Below are 21156 nucleotides of genomic sequence, written 5' to 3'. Positions count from 1 at the left end.
CAATAATCTTTGGTATTTAAGATTAAAACTGAGAGCATGGAAAGAATAAAATTAAGTCGCCTATTGTTAAGTAAACTAGATTAATAATTTAAAGTTGAATTCATATTTATATTTAAATAAATTAAATGAACTTTTTAAGTAGCAACCAATATTATATAAATAAATAGGGTTGAACTAAAAATATCACTAGATGTGAAGCTGTCTTGCCATGAGGTAGTAAAAAAATAAAAATATTATTAAGGACTACTGACTGGTCTAACAACAGTCCAACGCCCAAGTAAAAATGTAACAAGGAAATAATGTACAAAACACAATGTCATCACAGAACAAAATTAACAAAGGTATATTTACATAATAAAAATGTTTAAAGTGCGACTCAGAGTCACAATGGCACAAAATGAAGTAAGTATCTTGGTCTTGGATTGTCTGAAATAAAACAATACAGTTAGTCCTCTCAACCAGAAACTTATTATTGATGGCACCAATAACTTTGGATTCCAGAATAATATGCAACTGAGAAGTGTAGAGAGCAGCTGCAATTAATTGCAACTTCCATTGTTTCTATTGAAACTTTGTGTGCACTATGTTAACTTTTGACCTGTAGAGTAATTAACTCTAATCAAGTACATTGAGCATATTAATACTGCACACTAAGTCAATAGAAACAAATTTGAAAAGTAACAATAGAACTTGTGAGCATATACACATACTTGGCAAAGTAGATATTTATACACAAACAATAAACAAACTGTACAACGCTTCTCCTATATAATGTATTTGTGATACTATTTACATGCTTACAGATGAGTGACTATTATGTTCATAACAAAGAGAGATATTAGTCCGAATGGTAGGAACATAAAATAGAGGCTGTCCATTACACAAACAACTCTGATCATATGAGAGGAAACGGCACCAACAGTGAATTATTTATTTAGGCCCAAAAAAACCTTGTCCACTAATGCTATTTTGTGAATTCATTTGACTGCCTCTTGTATTTGTAGCATACAATTGTTGTTGGAAGTTATGAAACTGAACAGCATAATTTGGATCAGCTGTTGTTGGACCATAAAATGGTGATTGTTTATAATTGAATGATTGACCCATGGAAGGAGGTAATGGTTGTGTTGCATCAGGGGCCATACCTCCCATGGGCAATGGTATTTGTTTATTGGGAAACATAGCAGGCCCTTGACCACCACTCATAGCATTCATTGGCATCATTGAATTGTTTACGGACGGGCAAGGAGGACGACCAAACATAGGTGAATCAGCACCTGGAAGAACACCACCGACAGGAAAAATCTGACCAGATGGATGAGAAGGATTAGGACTAGGTCCTCTCATTAAAGGTCCCATCATCATGTTTACAGGCCTTTGATTGTTTGTCATACCAGTCACAACATTTCCTGAATTCATACCTACACCACCATGCATCATAGGTTGATTAGAGCTTCCATTACTAGGAAAGTATTGAAGATTGTGCGTTGGAACTTTATTATCAAGATTAGTTAATGGAGTTGCATATCGCTGCAGAAATTCTAATGTTGGTGCTCGGTTAGGCATAGAGGAGGCATTTTGTTGGCGAGCGGGTAAGTATTGTATTGTATTGGGAGCATTAGCTTTCACTTGAATATTTGCACTATTGAATGGAGCACCTCTTATCATTGTAGGACTACCAGCACCAGTAGGAGTAACAGGTCTTTGAGTCATAATTTGTGAAGAAAAACTTGGTGCTCCATGCCTTGGTCCAGGAATTGACATATTAGAGTTTGAAGTTCGAGTAGTAGCTGCTGTGTGCATTATGGGGTGGTTAGTAGTCACAGAGCAACTTATAGTATTTGCACCATTGCCTTGACAGCTATGATGCATAGTATGAGGAGTCATATTAGGACCTGGAGTGTTAACATTATAGGCTGTTGTTGTGTTAGGTGCAGCTAACTGTTGCATTGTCATTGTAGAATTGGCATAAGTATTTTGTGGTCCACATGGCATATTTGATGCCATTTGATTATGTACACTATATTGGTTTGGCATTGAGCATGCAATTGTACTTGGTATAGCACCTTGCATTGTTGACATATTTGCAAAGTTTGCTAGGTTTGGTTGGCTATTAGCCGTACTATTTACAGAAGCCTGCATGCCAGGCATATTAATGTTTGATGCAACAATATTTTGATGTGCTTGAGCATTTCCTCCAGCAGTTACTAAAGGGGCAGTTGATTCACTCATAGCTGCCATAGATGCAATGGGGTCAAAATGTGAAAGTCTTTGAGAAGAGCCTACTTGAGAAGATGGAGTTATTGGACTGGACCCACCATATGGGGGCATGCTCATATTATTAGAGCCATTCACAGAAGAATTAGAGCACTGTCCCATAGGAGATAAAACATCAGGAGGAATTTTGTTTCCAGAAAGACTATCAAAAGGAGGAGTCATTTTTTGCAAATTTTGCAAGTGAGAATGAGACATATTGCCATCCATGAGAAAACTATTACCCATACAAGGACTGCTGCGGGATGATAAAGGTTGTCCAGAGTTAGGGAACGGCTGAGATGGAATTGGAGGTACACTATCTGAACCCATGTTAGTAAACTGGGAAGGCTGAGACATACTATCCAAACAAGGTATATGAGGACTTAATCCCATGAAACGTGAATGAGAAATGTCTATATTTCCTTGTGTACTAGGACCACGAAATCTTTGCATGGCTTCAGAAGCACTACCGGGAAAGCGAGGTATGTTATTTATATTACTAGTTGGCCCAGTTCCAAACATATGTCCCTGTGAAGTTGGGCCAGTAAACCTAGAAACAGCCTCATCCAAGGAATTATGATTAATGGGACCTGCTCCAGGCATTCTTATCATATCAACATTAGGCAAACCAGGAAATCTTGCAGGTGAACCATCACTAGTCTGCAATGATGGCAGAATGTGCCTAGATCCAGAATCAAAACCAGGCATCTGAGGACTTGGAGCAGTAAAACGAGTGATATTACTTTCTATGCTTGCAGGTGCAGAGACAGGAAACCGAGCTGTCATACTGTCCTGACTATTTTCTAAAACTGAAGGACAACTTCCAGGAGTGTTAGGAAAAGAGGCAGCATCTGGACTTTGGAATTGGGAATGGGAGCCAGTACTCATCACCATAGAAGGAGGAATACTATAATGAAAAAATATATATACATACATAGATAATAAATCATATTAGACTAAATTAGATACTACAATAATAGCTATGACTTAATCACATCAAGATTATATAAACATAGTATGAAACACGATTATATTAGTTCCGTTACAAAAATTGATAGAAAATAAGGTTTGGGATATTTTTAAAATTTTTGAGGTTCAAAGAAAGCCCCAAGAAGCTTAGCATCAACACTGCTCTAGTTTCACAAAAATACCAACACAAAATCAATACAAATACAATAGAATAGATAACAAATACAATATAATAGAATAAAATAGATAACAAGACATTAGGTTTTTCATGAACATAATTTTTAAAGTTTTGCAGAAATTTTATTCTGAATGAAAAATTATCACTTACAACCTACACTGGCATATTATTCACTTTTTTTCCTGTTAATAGATAGGCTTTTATCCTGCTCCTTATCGTCGATATTGGTAATTCTTTTTCTTTTGCACAGAGGTGCAAATTATCACACTTGTGGTCTTATAGTTAAGCAATAAAAAGTATGGAATTTAGGAATTTTCCCAATTCATTCAAAGTTTGCTTTTCAATTTCGTTTCTGCTGCAGTTTGTTGAACCGAAATTTCTGTGCATTGATCAAAGTGTCCGCAAAAAAAGGGTTATTACACTTCAATATTTAAACTTAAAGTCATCAAAAAAGTGGAAGAAAACCGGGCGGCTGGAAGATATTTTAACATAGATGAATCTAATATTAGTCTTGGGAGAAAATCTTAAGAAAAGTTTTTACATGCAGATAAGCGAAGACATTCTGAGAAAAGGCCTACCTGCGTTGCCAAATTTGGAATCTGAAATAAATTGCTGGATCCTCTTCGAAAGAGAGAAGGGAATACCGATTTCAACTGTAAGGATCAGACTTAAAGCTAGTCTTTTAGCTGAAGAAAAAGGAATAACCAATTACACAAGTAGCCCATCATGGTGCTACCGATTTATGAGGAGTTTTAATTTGCTTGCTGTTTAATTTGTCGCCATACTACTACATTTCAATCCAACTAAACATGAATTAAATCATAACAGTAGGGTTGCAAAAAACTCACCCACTCTGAAAAACCCAGTAAAACTCACCCTAAAGTGGGTTTTTCTAAAATTGATTTCTTTTTTATCCTCTGTTATATTAAAGAGCTATTCTATTGAAATATATATGCAGTCTAGCCTAAAAAATGAACCTATGGTGAAAAAAGTAACTGTGTTTGGAGACTGGAGAGTCACCTTGCTGGCTAGATTTGACTGCATGGCCATTGATTAGTCAGTACCTTTGATTCGCTTTCCATGCAAGAAAAAAAATTTCATCAAATATTTTTTAAGATTAAAAAATAAATAAAAAGTAATCCTGTGTTAAAATAAAATTCAAATGTGTGATGTATGTGAGTACATATAACATATTGTATTGTGATGTCAGAAGAAACTTTTTTCAGACTTTTGCACCAATTTATCTGTATTAATTATTAATTACTTTTATTACCTATATGTTAAGTCAATTCATAAAATTAAACTTTATTAATATTAAAATAAGGTACTTATACTTGCCCTCTCTATTGAAAAAAAAAACCCCCAATAAAACATGAAAAACTCAGAAAAGTCCAATAAAATCAAGAAAAAAAAACGTGTTTTTGCAACTCTGCACAGTACCATCAATTCGAAAAAATAGACCTGATGAATTTCTGTAACTAGTGGAAAATGTCACAGCTCTGTCTGCAACAGCCTATAATTGGATTGATCACTTTTTTTTAAACAGGTAATCAGCTGAAAATTACAGTCGTAGAAAAAAAATTTTAGTAGCTCAAATACAAATGCTTTTCTTAAAAAAAGTTTAGTCAATGTTTACAATAAATTCACTATAAAAATGAAAAATTCAACAAACCTAGCAGGAGACATTATGTCCAATTCTCTTATGCTTGTATTAGGCTGTTTCTGAATTGTTAGTTCTTGCCCATCAAAAGCATTTAGGTATTGAATTTGTTGAGGTGAAGGAACAGGCATTAAGCTGGGCTCTTTCTGACAAAGATTACCAGAGCAATTATCATGTTTCTGGGAGGGCTGACTACAAGACTGTGTATTATGACAAAACAGTTCACCTGCAAAGAGTTCATATAGTGTAAATATTTAAGAGAAAAATACAACTCAATATCAATTATATTAAATGCATATGATGGAATCATTTTATCACAACATTTTAAACACAGAAACATTCCATTTACATGCATAGGAATCTGATGTGCAGATCAACAAAAATTCCAAATGACTGAGTTTTCCAATTTAATCTTTATGACATTCAGTAACTAACATTGACTGCAAATAAATAATTTTACCATCAGTTATTCATTAATTATAAATGTTATCTATCCTTTAAAAAAAAAAAACTCAAAATTTTGCATAATTTCTTAAACTCAGTTTTGACACATGTACTTTTGAAATGTTACCACTAAAGTGTTCAGTAATATTCATGAGTCATTATTTATATGGATGGCAAACCTAGGGTAAATAATAAACCACTTGAAAACGGAAGCAAAATAGGAAACTTCTGGGGTAAACGGTGCTTATCATGTGTTTATGAACAGAATGACATTTTATTCCAAGAAAGTTTAATAAGGTAAGAATTAAATTCATACCTAACTTAACTATTCATAAGATATTTCTTAGTTTTATGCATTTCAAAAGGCTGCAAATCATAAATTTTATAAAGGAAAATGGAATCACTAAAAAATAACTTCATTTGCCATGTTTTAAATAAAAAATTCTGACTAAATATTTGTGCAAATATCAAATTATTTTGTCACAAAATCATTTGTCATTCTATATGCTTAAAATGTTAGAAAGACACTTCTAGATTCCAGGATTTTAACTATAATATTAGACATATTCAACAGAAAGTATGAGTAACAACATTCACCCATAAACTGAAAAGTACTCATCTGGACAGAAAATATAATTTGTTATTCATTGTTAAACTAAAATATAAAGATTAGTAGTATGAAAAGAAACTTTACTGTTTCAAATACTTATCAATCAATGTTAGACTAACTAAAACTATCTTTTATAAAATTGTTCAAGGTTTTTTTTCCAAGTGTGTTTTATGCAGGCTAAAGTAAATTTTGCTTTTTGTTTTAATTTTCTATAAAGATGATTTTAAAATAAAAATACTAATTAAAATTTTTTTTTTATTTATTTATTTAAGTTTAAATATTTCAATAATTTGAGTGTCTTCGGAGATTTTCATTATTCATTTTACATGCACTTTTCAAGGAAGAATTTAATAAAATATGGAATGGAATGCAAATTTACCTGAATTAGTTGAAATAGGACAAGTGTTTGATGTAAAATCAGAATTCATATTGGTAGTTGATCCAACTGAATTAGAATCCTGAATATCACTATTACAAGATTGACTTTGTTTGAGATTGGAACCACATGATCCAACAGGAGTACTTGGTTCTGAACTTGGCAGTGCAGGAGCACATGAACTAGTTGGTGTACTAGCTGGAGTTGGAACAGTATTAGAAGGTGTGGTTGGAGTTCTAGTGAGAGTTGCATTATTAGAACCAGGACCAGATGAGCTTATCGGTTTAGGTGAGTTCAGAGGGGTAGTATGTAAGCTATTGCTTCCTACTGGAGTAGTTGACCCAGGACTAGGGTGAGGTAATCTTGGTCCTGGGGGAGTTGGAAGAGGAAATTGTCTAGATGAATCAGCTGGAGAAGGTAAACCTGATGCCATGCGGGGTGATGGTAATGATAATGAACTAGGAGTGGGAGAAGCAGGATGGGGACTTGGCATAGTTCTTCGATTTGTTTGATGATAAGGAGGGGGTGGGCCTTGCATTCTAGTGCCAGGACTAAGCCCCAAACTTGGACTAGGACTATTTAAGTTTTGTTGCTGTGGAGTTGGAGGCTGTGACATAGACTGTTGGGATTGAGTTGGTTGCACTGGTTGCATTGCACTTTGTTGAGGTTGTGAACCAACAGGTGAATTTGTTAAAGGTGCATTATTACATCCTTGTTTTTTCCGCCTTTCTTCGTAAAACTGATGTTGCAATTTTTGCCACTCTAACTGAGCAGATGCAGAGCCACCAGGAAAATTTTGCTGCGGAAAGCCTGGCCCCATCATAGGGGATCCCATATACATATCAGGATGATGATGCTCATGTTCTCCCATGCACTGCTGATGAGGGCTAAAGCACATATCCATACCAGAGTGGACGCACATATCACCGGGTCCAAATCTTGCTTGAGAATTATGTTGCATACCACTCATCATAGATCCAATATTATGAGGTATTCCACTTTGACATTGATCCATCTGCTGCTGTTCTGGAAATAGAAGTTGTTGCATTTTTCGAATCATGGCAAGCTGTTCTTCTCTGTGCTGCCGTTGTTGAGGTGTTAAATTTTCATCAGGAACTTTAACCCCTAAAAATATGTATAAATGACAGCTTAACTTAAAATACTTTGGTACATAAAATTTGTTTATTTATTGAAGCTCAAACAATATTTAAAAAAACACATATGTCCATCATTTGTATATTGCAGTAAATATCTGATTATCAAACTAAATCTGTGTTAATACAAGAAAAAAATTTAGGATCGTTTAATTGAATAATTTTTATTTTTGATGGCTATGATTAAGAATTAAAATCTAATCTTCCTCTAAAAAATAGTTGCATTACAACAAATTAAGTGATAAATAGTTACCAGTGTTCTCCCTAAGCGTTCTCAGAAGGGCGGCTCGTGCTATGTGCCCTTCGATTTCTATAAATGCGCCCTCTTTGTAAGAATAAGCTGCAACTCCTTAAAAACCTGCTTTTCAACTCCTTTTCCACTTTAAAAATTAAATAACTCACTGCTTAAATAATTACACACGTAAAATTATCTGTCTTTATAGGTTTAATTCTGATTACTATTACAAATATTTATTTTGTTAGGATAATTCTCAACTGTTTAAATTTTAATTAGTGCTGACCGGACAGCATAGGGAACAGACAGGTCATGGAACTAGCCTTGCATCAGAAAGGTTCGAATCTGGGGAAGGTGTAGATTTTGTTCAGTTTTCTGTACTATCTGTCCTTACTGTGGGAGCAACGTTGGCCCACCCAATTTGGTGCCCCTGAAAGAGTAGCCAACAAATCTGCCCAGTAAATGCCTGAATTCATGAAATGTTTATACGTGTAGGCATTGGAAATTTCAACAAAAAAAATTTTTTTTTTTTTAAACAAGTTTCTTTTTTTTCAGGGGTGGGAGTATATTAATGGATAAGTGATTTTAAAATAATTTTTTTTAAATGCATTTTTTTTTAAAAAAAAATATGCACTTTTAAATGCTCATTTTTTTTCAGTTTAAATTCTAGATAAAAGCTATTAAGTTTTTTTTTTTATCAATTATTTGCTTTAGTTTACTTCTTTTTTTTTTAAAAAAAATTATGCCCAGAGATAGTTTTTCAATAAGCCTCTTATTATTTTTTATTAACTACAAATTTTTCTCTTGTTTTGATCATTTCCTTTTGAAATATATACACAAAATAGTATAAGAGGGTAATTTAAAAACTACTGAGGATCAAATTCAGTAATTACATAATATTACACAATTTGATAACTTTCTTTCAGTGTTAAGTTACGTCCTTTCAAAATTCTATGTACCCTTTTCTGTGAGGGAGCACCCTGCTCTTTTTTTATTCCCAGGGAGAACTCTGTAGTTTTTAAACATTACACTTTTACATTAGATGTGTGTATTTTTCTCTAATCTCATTAAAAAATGAACAATTTAGCTATAACATGGACTTAAAACCTAAGTAGGCTGGGCTTTTTTTATTTATTAAAAAAAGGATTTACTCAAGCCCCCTGAATTAAACAGCATGAGAAGAAAGTTTGTTTCTTTAGTAAGTATCAAACACCTCAATATCTTTCAACCATGAGTCCCATTACAAAGCAGAGCATTCCATTAAATTATACTTCTCCAAGATCTGATCTAGTCCTTTCTCAACAGCAAGTAATTTGGGTCAACAAAAATAAAAAAAGCAATGTATATAATTTACCAGGTAGTCTTCCACTGACTTACTTAGTCGCGCCTCTGAGTTTAGTTAAGTCTTCCACTACAGGCCTACAGGTTTTTACAAGGGTTTATATACATGTGATTCTTAAAAAAGCTGAAATTTCATGGATAAATTATGACATGGGAAAACAAGAGAAATTCCTAATAGGGGTTTATCTACTCTTATAAAACTGCTTACTTATACACTTAAGAAAGACAAAATCAATTAATTGACTGGATTACTTTTAATTTGTAATTAAGAAATTTAATTTTGCCAAAACTTTTGACTGCTGTCTCGTTGTAAATCAAGATAAAATAAAATCTAAGTATTTTTATTTTTTTACAACATGGGAGAAATACAATAACATAGATTTTATTAGTAACATTTTTTGGGCTATGTGTACAGTTTTGACATATCGTGCAAAAGAATTTTACTAAAATTAGACATTCAAAATAATGTAAGTAGGGGAGAGTCGGGTAGCACCGCCCAGCGGGTACACCCGCCCACAGTCAATTTCATGTGTATAGAATATTTTTTCAAGTCAATGGGCCATCGGACATTAATTGTTATATTAAGAAAAGATTATTTTCAAAGTTTCAAGTATTTATGCAGCTGGTAACATGGTAAGCAATAGTTTTGAAAATATGTTGAATACAGAAGTCATGAAATTAAGAAAAATTGATTGAATGTTTCGATTAAACTTCATTTTAATGCTAAAAAAATAATTTTTTTTATACATGCAGCATTAAAGTATGTAGTCTTAAGTTTAATTTGCACAAAGAAAGAAGTTTGTATGGAAAAAATTGTTCTAGTAATTACAAATTTACAAAAAAATTGAATTTCGGGTAGCCTCGCCCAGTTACAAAAATTTTGTTTTTTGGCTATTTTTTCAGGTGTAAATGAGAATGACCAATGTATTGACAATAGATAAACCTTATTTATCATTTTTATCACAAAATTATCTTATTTATTACATATTTATATACTTTTAGTGAATTCTATCATTTAATAACAACAAATGTCATACCTTTTATCATTATTAATGTATATTAATATATTATAATATTAATATATATTTATATTAAATATTTAATGAAAATAATTTAATTTAAGTAACAATAATTAATAACAATAGTTGTTTTTCAATATAAACTTATTTGGTTGATCTCTTCTTATAAACTTAATATAAAATACTTTTTATAAAATTACAAATTCACTTTGTATTTTGATTGCATTCAAATGCTTCTGTAGATTGATTCGTTAACAAATGAGTGAAAATAAATAAGTAAGCAAATAGCTTATCATAATATTTATGATTTCTTGATATTAAATTTAATTTGGATATATCAATTACCAATATGTTTTAATATTATATGAAACATAAATTTATCTATTTAAAAATGCAAAAATTTATATATTTAAAAATGCAAATTAAATATTTTTAAAATGTAATTGATATATCCTAATTAAATTTAATATCAAGAAATCATAAATATTATGATAAGCTATTTGCTTACTTATTTGTGAACGAATCAATCTACAGAGGCATTTGAATGCAATTAAAATACAAAGTGAATTTGTAATTTTATAAAAAGTATTTTATATTAAGTTTATAAGAAGAGATCAACCAAATAAGTTTATATAGAAAAACAACTATTGTTATTAATTATTGTTACTTAAATTAAATTATTTTCGTTAAATATTTAATATAAATATATATTAATATTATAATATATTAATATACATTAATAATGATAAAAAGTATGACATTTGTTGTTATTAAATGATAGAATTCACTAAAAGTATATAAATATGTAATAAATAAAATAATTGTGTGATAAAAATGATAAATGAGGTTTATCTATTGTCGATACATTGGTCATCCTCATTTACACCTGAAAAAATAGCCAAAAAACCCAATTTTTGTAACTGGGCGGGGCTACCCGACACATCTTGAAAGGAGCTAAAAAACATGTTTTTTTAAATTTCTATTTTTTTAAGTTAAACTATTCTTTTTTTGGTTTATTCTTTTTGCATTATTTAACTAGATGGTAAAACAATAGAAACATACAAAAATATTGATTATTACTCAATATTATACAGCAAAACTCCTTAGGTGGGCGGGGCTACCCGACTCTCCCCTACTTGCCTATAAAACAGTGAAAAATATGTGTATAAATTTTAATCTAAAGAAGACTTATAAGCAAAACTCCTTAGGTGGGCGGGGCTACCCGACTCTCCCCTACTTGCCTATAAAACAGTGAAAAATATGTGTATAAATTTTAATCTAAAGAAGACTTTTTTTAAACCATTAATCATAATTACTTATACTAATAAACCCTTATTATATTACCCTCAACATCAAAATTATTTTCATAATTCTTCAAGTGTTGTAAATTCAGATGTCCATTTCTTCATCTACGTTTCTACTTTTCAATAAAACAGGAAATTTATCAAGAAAGTAAACTAGAAAGTAAACTACTGAAGAAAGGGCAGAATTTTTAATATTATTAAAATTTCATACGTCAGCATGTATTAAAACTTTGTTCCTTAAAAGGAGCTTGTGTAACATGTAATCTCTATACATAAACTGTCTTACCATGAAAAACAAAAATGTGTTTCTTCCCCTGTTAATTCATTAAAAATTTTTGCTCTCTCTCCTATAAGTAAATCATCATTTTCCCACAGGTTTTCTGAACAGTGACAAGCCACTATTAAAATATCACAACTTAATTTGATGACTATGGCTTTAACAAATTTACTCAAAATTTCCTAAAAGAATTCCATAAACATTGTTCTTAATAAGTGGACATGGAGAACTTGTGACTGAAGAGTTGTATTATTTTATTAAAATTGAATTGATATGCAAAATGAATAAACAATAAATCTTGTAGATATCTTGTTGATGAAAGTAAATAAAGTCTTTCTGGCCTTGATAAGAATTTTTGTTATCATTAGTAGATACTTTACTTTGTTTTTTTACCTTATTGACAAAATCATTCGCACAACTAATGTGTCGCTTTTTAGGATCCTTGACTTTATTTTGACAGTCTTACCTGCATCTGTTACATCATTTTCTTTTCCTTTTGGAATTGTATATAAATGTAAGTTATTTGACTTGGAATTTTCTTTTCCAATTTCAGATTTAAAAAATTTAATAAAAGGTATCCATAATGATATACAAGATAATTGTGAACAGTCAACTAGTTGCAACATGTTTTAATATTTTCTGAATTTCACAATTATAATAGTTTACAATCATTCCCATTTTTTCTTTCCTTTTTAGAGATTTTGTCAATATAGTAATAAATATCTACAAATAATTTGTCTATGTTTAGTGGCAAGCAAGCAGCTCTTTATCCACAAATAAATTTAACAAATGGTAAAAGCATCCAATTACAATAAGTTGCTCATTTTTTGCTTTAGCACAGCAGCTATTCTATATTTATTTTGCATAACACAACTCCAACATTATCTGCCTCAAAGTTTATACGGGGAATTCCTCATTCTTCTAACTTATAAATTATCATATTGCCAATATTTTGGACAGTGCAATCTCTAATAAAAGTAGGCACTGCTAATAATGTTGGCTATATTTTGTTGAAATTTATGTCAAAGATAGCAACAACCACTCGATATATTTTACTGTTAGTACCCTTTGTATCAACTGTAGCAAAGCAAAATGTACTTTTAAGGAATCTACAAGCTTTTTCTTTTGGCTAGTAGCAGCACACTCAGATACAATAGTACTTTATTTCCTTTGTGCACTGTTATACATTTTGGCGATTTAATTTCTCAGGAACGTTTTCCTTAAAATACCTTCAACATGATTAGCACAGTTCATAGGAAAATTTTGTTCTATGATAAAACAGGTAAAAAGGCATTCAGCTCAAATTACTGCATCCTTTTTATAATTGCCAAAAAGTTATTTTATTTTTATTTTTCAGAAGCAGCAAACAAATTCAGATGTATCTCCATTGCTAAATGCTGCTGTATGTATTTGTGTGAAGTTAAAATCACAACATAGTTTGCAAAACACTAGGTTTAACCATTGCTGAGATTTCTTTAAGCAGAGGAATTATACAATAAAATATTAGGGTTTACATGTTTGAAGAAATTTTTTTTCCTCCTTTTAACTTCATGACATGATTCTGAAAGCAGCAATACACTTTAGCTTCAACGATTGGTAAGAATACAATGCAAACAAAGTTATTGTGGTTCTTGTAAGTAAATGAAGCATTTGTTGTCCAATAAAAAACAATTCACAACAGGAGTCTCACTACATCCTGTCTGAATTTGTCGGCAGCAAGAAATGCAGAACTGGCTATAGAATCGTTTATTGAGGATTAAACAAAGCATTTTTGATATTAGCAGATATTTATAGCGAAAAAAAATTTCTTTAAAAAATACAGTGAAATTTGAGAGCATAAGGATAAACGTTTAATAGCTGTAAAACACAGGAGTCTCCGTTAAAAAACAGGAGACTTAGCAGGTATGTTATTATGAAATGAGAATTGCATCATGTTCTTCCTTATGCTTAAATGGAAAGCAAACTTCAAGTATCCTGTGATATTAGTGATTTGATTTCAAGTCCTCCTAGGAAGAAGGAATGTTTACTCTATCTCTATTCTAGGCTGCAAATGGATAACAGGGTGCATAGCCAAATTATTCAACAAAAAATAAGCATCTTTTAAGCATTTTTCAAGCACTCAAAAAATATTTTTAAGCACTTTAAAAAAAACCTTTTGGCATTGTTTTTGACAATTGTCAAAAATCATGAAATTTTGAATCATGTAAAATGAATGGCGTTTTCATATGCTACGGACTGACAATATGCTGAAATAGATTGGGGTTCAGGGTTCCCACTCTATGATGAGATTGAAATTCAAGGACTTTCCAGGACTTTTCAAGGACCTCAACAAAATTTTCAAGGACCTTAATCTAAGACCCAATTTTAAAAATTATTCTCTTCTATTTTACTAAAAGCAACAATGCTTGTTGTGGCAATAATTAATTTCAAATATAATACCTAAATGCTTTGCCTATATAGAGAGAAGAGAGTATATGTATTATGGACTAAAATTTATATATTTTTAAAACAACCCTACTGGTTTTACATATTAATTCACAAAATCATTTTCAGCACAATCTATAACTAATGGTAATGAGGTGTTAATGGTGAAATCCTTTAATCCTGTGTATTTCCATGTGAAGGCTGCATGAAAGACAGAGCTATATCTTAGGTATTCCATATTCCATGACTATTCCATAACCCCCTCCTCTCCTCTATTAAACATCGTTTCTGAAATTATTCATCTATAATTTACACAACCTTCTCTAAATGTTATGCAGCAGCAATTCTTTCTGAAAATAAAAATTAGATGGAACATATCCCATTTTCATCATGTTTAAAAGCATTATTCGTTATGTGTAATCCACAACTGCCAATGAATATGACCTGGTGGGAATATTTCTCTTTTAATTCACACTGAAGCTTCTAATAGAATTTTCAATTGACATAGGGTCCATCCATGGATAATTGAAGTAATTTAGAGAGCTTTTAACCATCATCCATGCATTTGTAAAAAGAGGACAAAATATTTTCTGCAGTTCCATGACCCATAAATTGGGAGGTAAGATACTTAGTGCAAACTTTATTATCAATTCCTTACCATAATGTCCATCTGCTTAGATTGTAGAGACTGATTTAACATCTCATCAAAGAGTACAGTGTAGCAATCAACATTCTTCAGCTCATTTATAAGAATCCCTTTGAAGTATAGTGCCAATCCAAAGGAGCCCAAATAGGCTCACTTTGTGGCACTACAAAAAAATTGTCTAGCTATACAGCTATCAGCAAACATTTTGGAGAACAATTTACTAATCCCTTCACAGGAGTTACATGAATAATTTCTAGTGATGCACTTCAGACTCCAGAGAATTTCAGCATCAAGCACATTCCTTTTGACCAGATAAGAAGACAATGTTACCTCGGCCATTAAAGTTTCTGTTTCACATAGTGCACACGATGTTGAAGGAGTATTTACACCAGATGAATTAGACGTTGATGTCTTTGGAAAAAGAGAACTCAGGGCATGAGACTGCTTTTTTGTTTTACCTTTCTTTCATGTGTGATTTCAGAGCAGATTCTTCCATTTTCACTCTTTTATTTCCGATATCGATCTCCTTCATGCATAATCGGCACTTGGCTCTGAACTTCTTTTCGGGCATCGATAAAATCCATTCTTTATAAGCTTGATTATCCATCCATTGGGGATTAAAATAGCACTTCCCAGGCATAACTAGCCTAAACTACATAACACAAATACGAAGCTGTGCCTTTGCGAATACGCTTTACAATAAAGTTTTGAAGTGACGCAAACGTAAGGACAAGTGCGGATGGAAAAACGGCAAATTTATTGAAAACTACAAGGTACATATTGTTACGAAATTCGAGAGTATTCCAGTTTCGATAAGAAAAAAGAAGATCCAAGAAAGATGATGAAGTGGAGTCTCGCCCCGAACGCATTGATTGTCTGCTGTGCTCCTCGCGCTTGGCAGACACCAAGACGCTAGGCCCGGTTAGAAACGGTGGCGTTAAAAACCACGTGAGAGAGCTCGGGAACAAAACAGAAAGAACGAGAAAGATCCGCGGGTGTTTTATAAAAAGGGCCGCCGGCAGTATTGGACAAATTCAAGGACCTATCAAGTTTTTCAAGGACCTAAGACGTTTTTCAAGCACTTTCAAGGACCTAAATTTAGCAAAATAAAATTCAAGGACTTTCAAGGACTCTCAAGGACCGTGGGAACCCTGGGGTTGAATTAATTGTGAAAATCAACATGGTAAAATCTCATTTTGAAAAAGGGGAAAATTAAGCACTTTTTAAAAACACCCAATGAAACAAAGCACCTTTAAGGGTTTTTAAAAAACAAAAATCAAAGATAAGCATCTTTAAGCACTTTCTAAAAACGCTACGTGGATAACTAACATATTTGTCATAATTTTATTCCCTCACACAAAACTGCAAATACTATCAACCACATTGGGAAAAAAAATTTGTCTGCACTAATTACAAAATTGCTGCCATCTGCCACCCTAACAATTTTTAGAGTATGCTGGATATTTGCACAAAATTATGATTAATAAATTTAGAATAAAGCACTAGCTTTGCAGTTTAAGTTATAACAATAAACACAAAATTTTTAGGGTCTATCTAATTCAGAAGAAAAAGAAATATTCCCAGGAAAACAACCTACCTGTGAGTGTAGTTGGCCCAATTGAACCTTGATTCAATGGCATTGAATTAAGACCAGAGTTTTGAAAAGGAGTTACATTGGAATTCATATTACTCATGCATCCAAGCAATGGACTTCCTGAAGGGCCAACAGATCGCACATTCATTCCTTGAGCAGAAGGCCCAGGAAACCTATGGTTCACAGAAGAGGGAGATGTGCCAGGATTGAATTGTTGATTCGGCCACGGTTGACCACATATTTCATTTGGCAAGGAAGGAATCATATTAGTGTTACTGCAGTTTGACGACCAAGGTGATGAACCTCTAGGCACAGAACACATACCAGGCATATGCATATTACAAGAGCCTGAACAGGGATTTAACATTGAGCCACTGGATGGACCGGGAAAACGATTGTTTATGGTGTGTGGACCAGGAAACTGATTATTTGGATTTTTTATTTGGCGACCCGATTGTTTCATTTGTGCAAGTGTATTTAGCCAAGCAGCAGGATTTTGACGATTGAATTGCTGAACTTTTAGAGGATATTTCTGAAATGAACAAAAAATATAATAATCCATAAGTATATTTCAAATCAAAATTTAAAAAATATGACAAATAACAATTAACAAACACAATGGAGCTAAAACTACACTTATTTGCCTTTTAGAAACATAAAAAATAATTTTAAACTAGTAATAGAAATATTTGTTATACTTTGTCTGAAAAGAAATACAAGAAAAATACTTTAAAAAATTTATGCAATCCCATAGAAAGAAATTAGATTTAATTACAGCTTATGTTTTAAATCTAAGAACTGTCACTCATACTTTTTGAAGGTTAGTTCTTTGGAATTTAGCTAAAATTTAACAAGAAGAATTTCTATGTAAAATGAAAGTTAAAGATTTATGAATTCAATATGATGCAATTATTGTATTGGGATGCTGTCATAATCAAGTCTCAATTTAGTAAATGAGTATAAATCTAAATATTTGAGGATTGAAAGGGTAAGGATTTAAAAGTGCAATGAAGAGACACACAATATTTTGTGATGTAGAGACAATATTTTGCAGACTTACAGTTTAAACAAAAAGCAAAACAATATAAATAATTACTGCAATACTCTTCACACAATTCTTAAAACCTGAATAAAACTTGCCATTCAAATAATTTGCTATTATTAGTTGCTGTTTACCAATAACTATAGAGAAGAACTTATAATTTATCTTTTACACAATTTTAAATTTTTTTCCCCTTCTAATTGATTCAATTTTGTTAATAACTATATTTAAACTTAATAAAATATCTAGAAAATATTGCTACTGAAGATAAAATATCTATAAAAAAAAATACTGATGAAACATACTATGAAATTGAAAAACTCATAAAAAAAGTAAAATTAAAATACTAAGTAAAGATATATTTATCGATCAATTACAAAACAGCTATTTAAATTAAGGGGCTTAAAAAATTTTGCAGAACGGAGAAAGTTTTAATAATTTGGAGAAAATATTAATGGTAGTCAAAACTAACTAATTAGATAATATCGATCAGATGTCCCAACAAGTCGAGAACCAAACTTAGGTTGACCATGTTAGGACAGGTCATTAAAACATCTAAGATATTATGAAATCAATTTTTTCTCATTATACCTTGAATGTTTCACACATTAAATACTCAACTATGGACATTAAAATGTTTACATTCCTCCCTCATTTGTGTAATTATTTTTGTAAGCTATTTTATACGAAATTCTTTTTTTTTATTAGTGCTATTTTGTTAACTCCCATTATTAATCACATGCTCCCATTATAATCATATGCTACTCTCTAAATACTAAAAAGATAAAGGAAGCAAAATTGTTCCTTTGTCCAGACTAAATTTTTATTTTTATACTTGACACATAAAAATTTATCGAATAACAAATAATTATAATATAATGAGGATTTTTTTGATACTTGTACATTTTGTAAAAGTTTAAAATGCTAGAATTTTTTTTACTGTTAATCAGTTGTTGATCTACTGGTTTTACACATTTTAAACTTCGTAACTTTTTGTTACACTTCATATAATAATGAATATTTAATAAGTATAGTAAAAAAATAAATTCTTGGATTAGAAGTAGATTTGACCACAACGAAAATAAAATAAAAAAATAGGGAGCCTGTGATACAATTAAAGATTGTGCATATAGAAATCTTACTTCAAGGAAAGATTTGGTTCCAGGTTGGGCACAATGGAAAGCAATCATAGATGGAAATTGTCCGGATAAATATGATTCAGCAGCTTTGTTTGCTAGAGCAGTTGAAAACACAAAAATTTGACTCTGCTGTTGCATGTATTGAGTTTCCATTTGAAATGATGTTTTATTAACCATATTGCTGGGTAATGGTTGGACGGAAGCTGTGGTTGCTGGTGTAGTTGTAGAGCCTACCATGTTGGATATGGCTGACATAGGAGGGATTTCTTAAAGGAAAAAAAAACATTCAAAAAAGAACATTCGAAAGGAAAAAAAATTTATAAATACCAAAAATATTACAGTAATGCCATTCAAAAAGTTGGGGTAAAAAATACACATACAGATTTATTCTACTGCCAGTTAAGAAAAGTCCATTATAGTAAAAGATTTCAATATCACCTGATTCCAGGTTGTTTCATTTTCTCTCATTACCGAACTTTACAAATATGTTTTAGTGCAAAACAAAAGCTATTTAAAGTAAATATTTCAGATAGACTTTCAATTTATAATTTATAAATGTAGAATTACTATATTTTTTGGCATGTTAGTCATCTTTTTTATGCCTTAAATTACAATAATAAATAGACTGCCAACTTTAATATAAATATTAAAAATTAAAAACATCAGTGACTGCAAAACATATATTTATCAGAAGTAACAAGGAAGTTTTAAATACAGTCGAACTAACTTATAATAAAAATGAACCGATCAAGGTAATTTGCTCATTAGATTAGAGTGCTGATTAAACCAGAATCAGTCAAAATTTCAAAAACAAAAGCTCAAAGACAATGACCAAATTGCTTTAAAAGGGGGTAATTTAATTTCAAACGAATTGAAAAGTATGTGAGCTTCATTTAGTTAAATTTATAAGACTAACTGTTGAAAAACTCAAGACTTTGCTTGATTTTAGTTTTGGATATTTTCTCAGACAATTGTTTGATGTATGGCAATTAATGTATTACCACTTATGTTTGGATGGTTTACTGTGGGTGAAAGCAACACTGCATTGAGCTGAAGACTCTTTTATTAAACCCTTAATGCACACATTTTTGGAAAAAGGAAGAAAAAAAACGGCATAAAAATAAATTTTTTTAAGCAAACACATTTTAGAACTTTGTTTCGTCAAAAAATAAAATACAAAATCAATCAAAATTTTTACATCAATTTTGAACCGCGCAAATAATCTTTTATTAACTTTATTTTCAAATAATAGTTGTTTCGAAAAATAAAATTATATTTAAAAATATATAAAATATTGTAAACAGTAAATATTTACTTTTCTGCTAAATACAGAGTAACGTCCCATATCGGGACGTCCCTTTTCCGGAACAGTCGATTTCCAGGACACTTTTTAACAATCAAAATAAACATCTGTTCATTTCCCCCTCTCTTAAAAAAAAGAAAGAAAAAAAAGAGGTCTTTGGACAAGTTTTTCCCTTTTCTAGCCTCTAGTGATTTATGCATTGAACCCATAAATAAACAAAAATGAGCAGAGAAGACTTCCCAAGATCGTTGAGTGACCGGAATTGATGCTCCTCCTTAGGAATGCAGGGATATTTGTTTTCAAAAGAGCACAACTGAGTCCCTTCACAGCAGGAGGGGAAGTCACTTTCAGTCACACAAGAAAAAATAAAGAGAACCCAATCAGCATGCCACTCCTTTATGCTTGACTGATAACCAATAATGGGTGAGAAAATAAGAATTTGTCACTTCTCCGCCCTCAACTTAAATGACAAATAAGGAGGAAATGAATTTTCTCCTCCACCTACCCACCTTAGTGAATGATGCGAATTTCCCCTTCTTGCTTGAATCATTCTAATTCAAAATGGCGGAGAGAGCAATTAATATTTTCATAACTGTCAATTTTTTTTTTCGTTTTCTATATTTTAAGCAATAATAATTTTTTTCTAATATTTTGTTTTTGATCGATTAGATCTCATTCTAATACTAAAACATTATTGCCCGAAAAATAATGTTTATTTATTTTTTGCTTCGTATATTCAGATCGTTTTAAGCTTTGTTTACCTTGGGGGTCTATTATACGGAAAAATCTAATATCCGGACTTCCAGAAATCCCACCGATTCCAGACATGCGACTTTCTACTGTATTTGAAACAGAAGACTACAAATAAATATTTTAAACAGTAAAAATATTTATACTTTTTCAACAGAAATAATAAATGTAGTATTTATTGTCAAAATTTTCTTTTGTATAATTTTTATTTTAAAGCAAGGAGTAGCACAAAGTGCACTGCAATTACTACACATATAGTGATTATTTTCCTTTGCTATCCTTTTTAACACAACACAGCAAAAAAATCATAAGGGAGCCTTTTTTTCTTTTTGGTGCTAGAAGAAAAAACTGAAAAATGAGTAAGTCTAACCATTTTTTAAAATCTTTTATATTTGTATCACTAGGTAGGTAGTTTATTTACCCCGCACTATATGC

At 31.4% G+C, this 21156-nt stretch overlaps 1 protein-coding gene across 8 annotated transcripts in view; it reads right to left on the bottom strand.

Moving 5' to 3' along the window:
- Positions 1 to 599: 599 nt before the first annotated feature.
- The window catches only part of LOC107436381 (BCL9 domain-containing protein legless), a 135760-nt gene continuing 115203 nt past the window's right edge, over positions 600 to 21156 (bottom strand). For all 8 annotated transcript variants that reach the window (XM_043038870.3, XM_071187697.2, XM_071187698.2 and 5 more), the window contains 5 exons: positions 18672 to 18934; positions 16491 to 17019; positions 6497 to 7618; positions 5076 to 5289; positions 600 to 3163 (listed from right to left, as the gene is read on the bottom strand). In XM_043038870.3, coding sequence (XP_042894804.2) covers positions 931 to 3163; positions 5076 to 5289; positions 6497 to 7618; positions 16491 to 17019; positions 18672 to 18934 — 4361 coding nt within the window. In that variant the 3' untranslated portion in view covers positions 600 to 930. The remainder of the gene's footprint in view (positions 3164 to 5075; positions 5290 to 6496; positions 7619 to 16490; positions 17020 to 18671; positions 18935 to 21156) is intronic.

This window comes from Parasteatoda tepidariorum, chromosome 11, assembly GCF_982258835.1.
Source record: "Parasteatoda tepidariorum strain Cologne lab strain chromosome 11, Ptep-v5.0, whole genome shotgun sequence".
NCBI classification, from domain to species: domain Eukaryota; kingdom Metazoa; phylum Arthropoda; class Arachnida; order Araneae; family Theridiidae; genus Parasteatoda; species Parasteatoda tepidariorum.
Note: the sequence above shows the minus strand (reverse complement) of the source record. Positions and strands in the feature narration are given on the sequence as shown.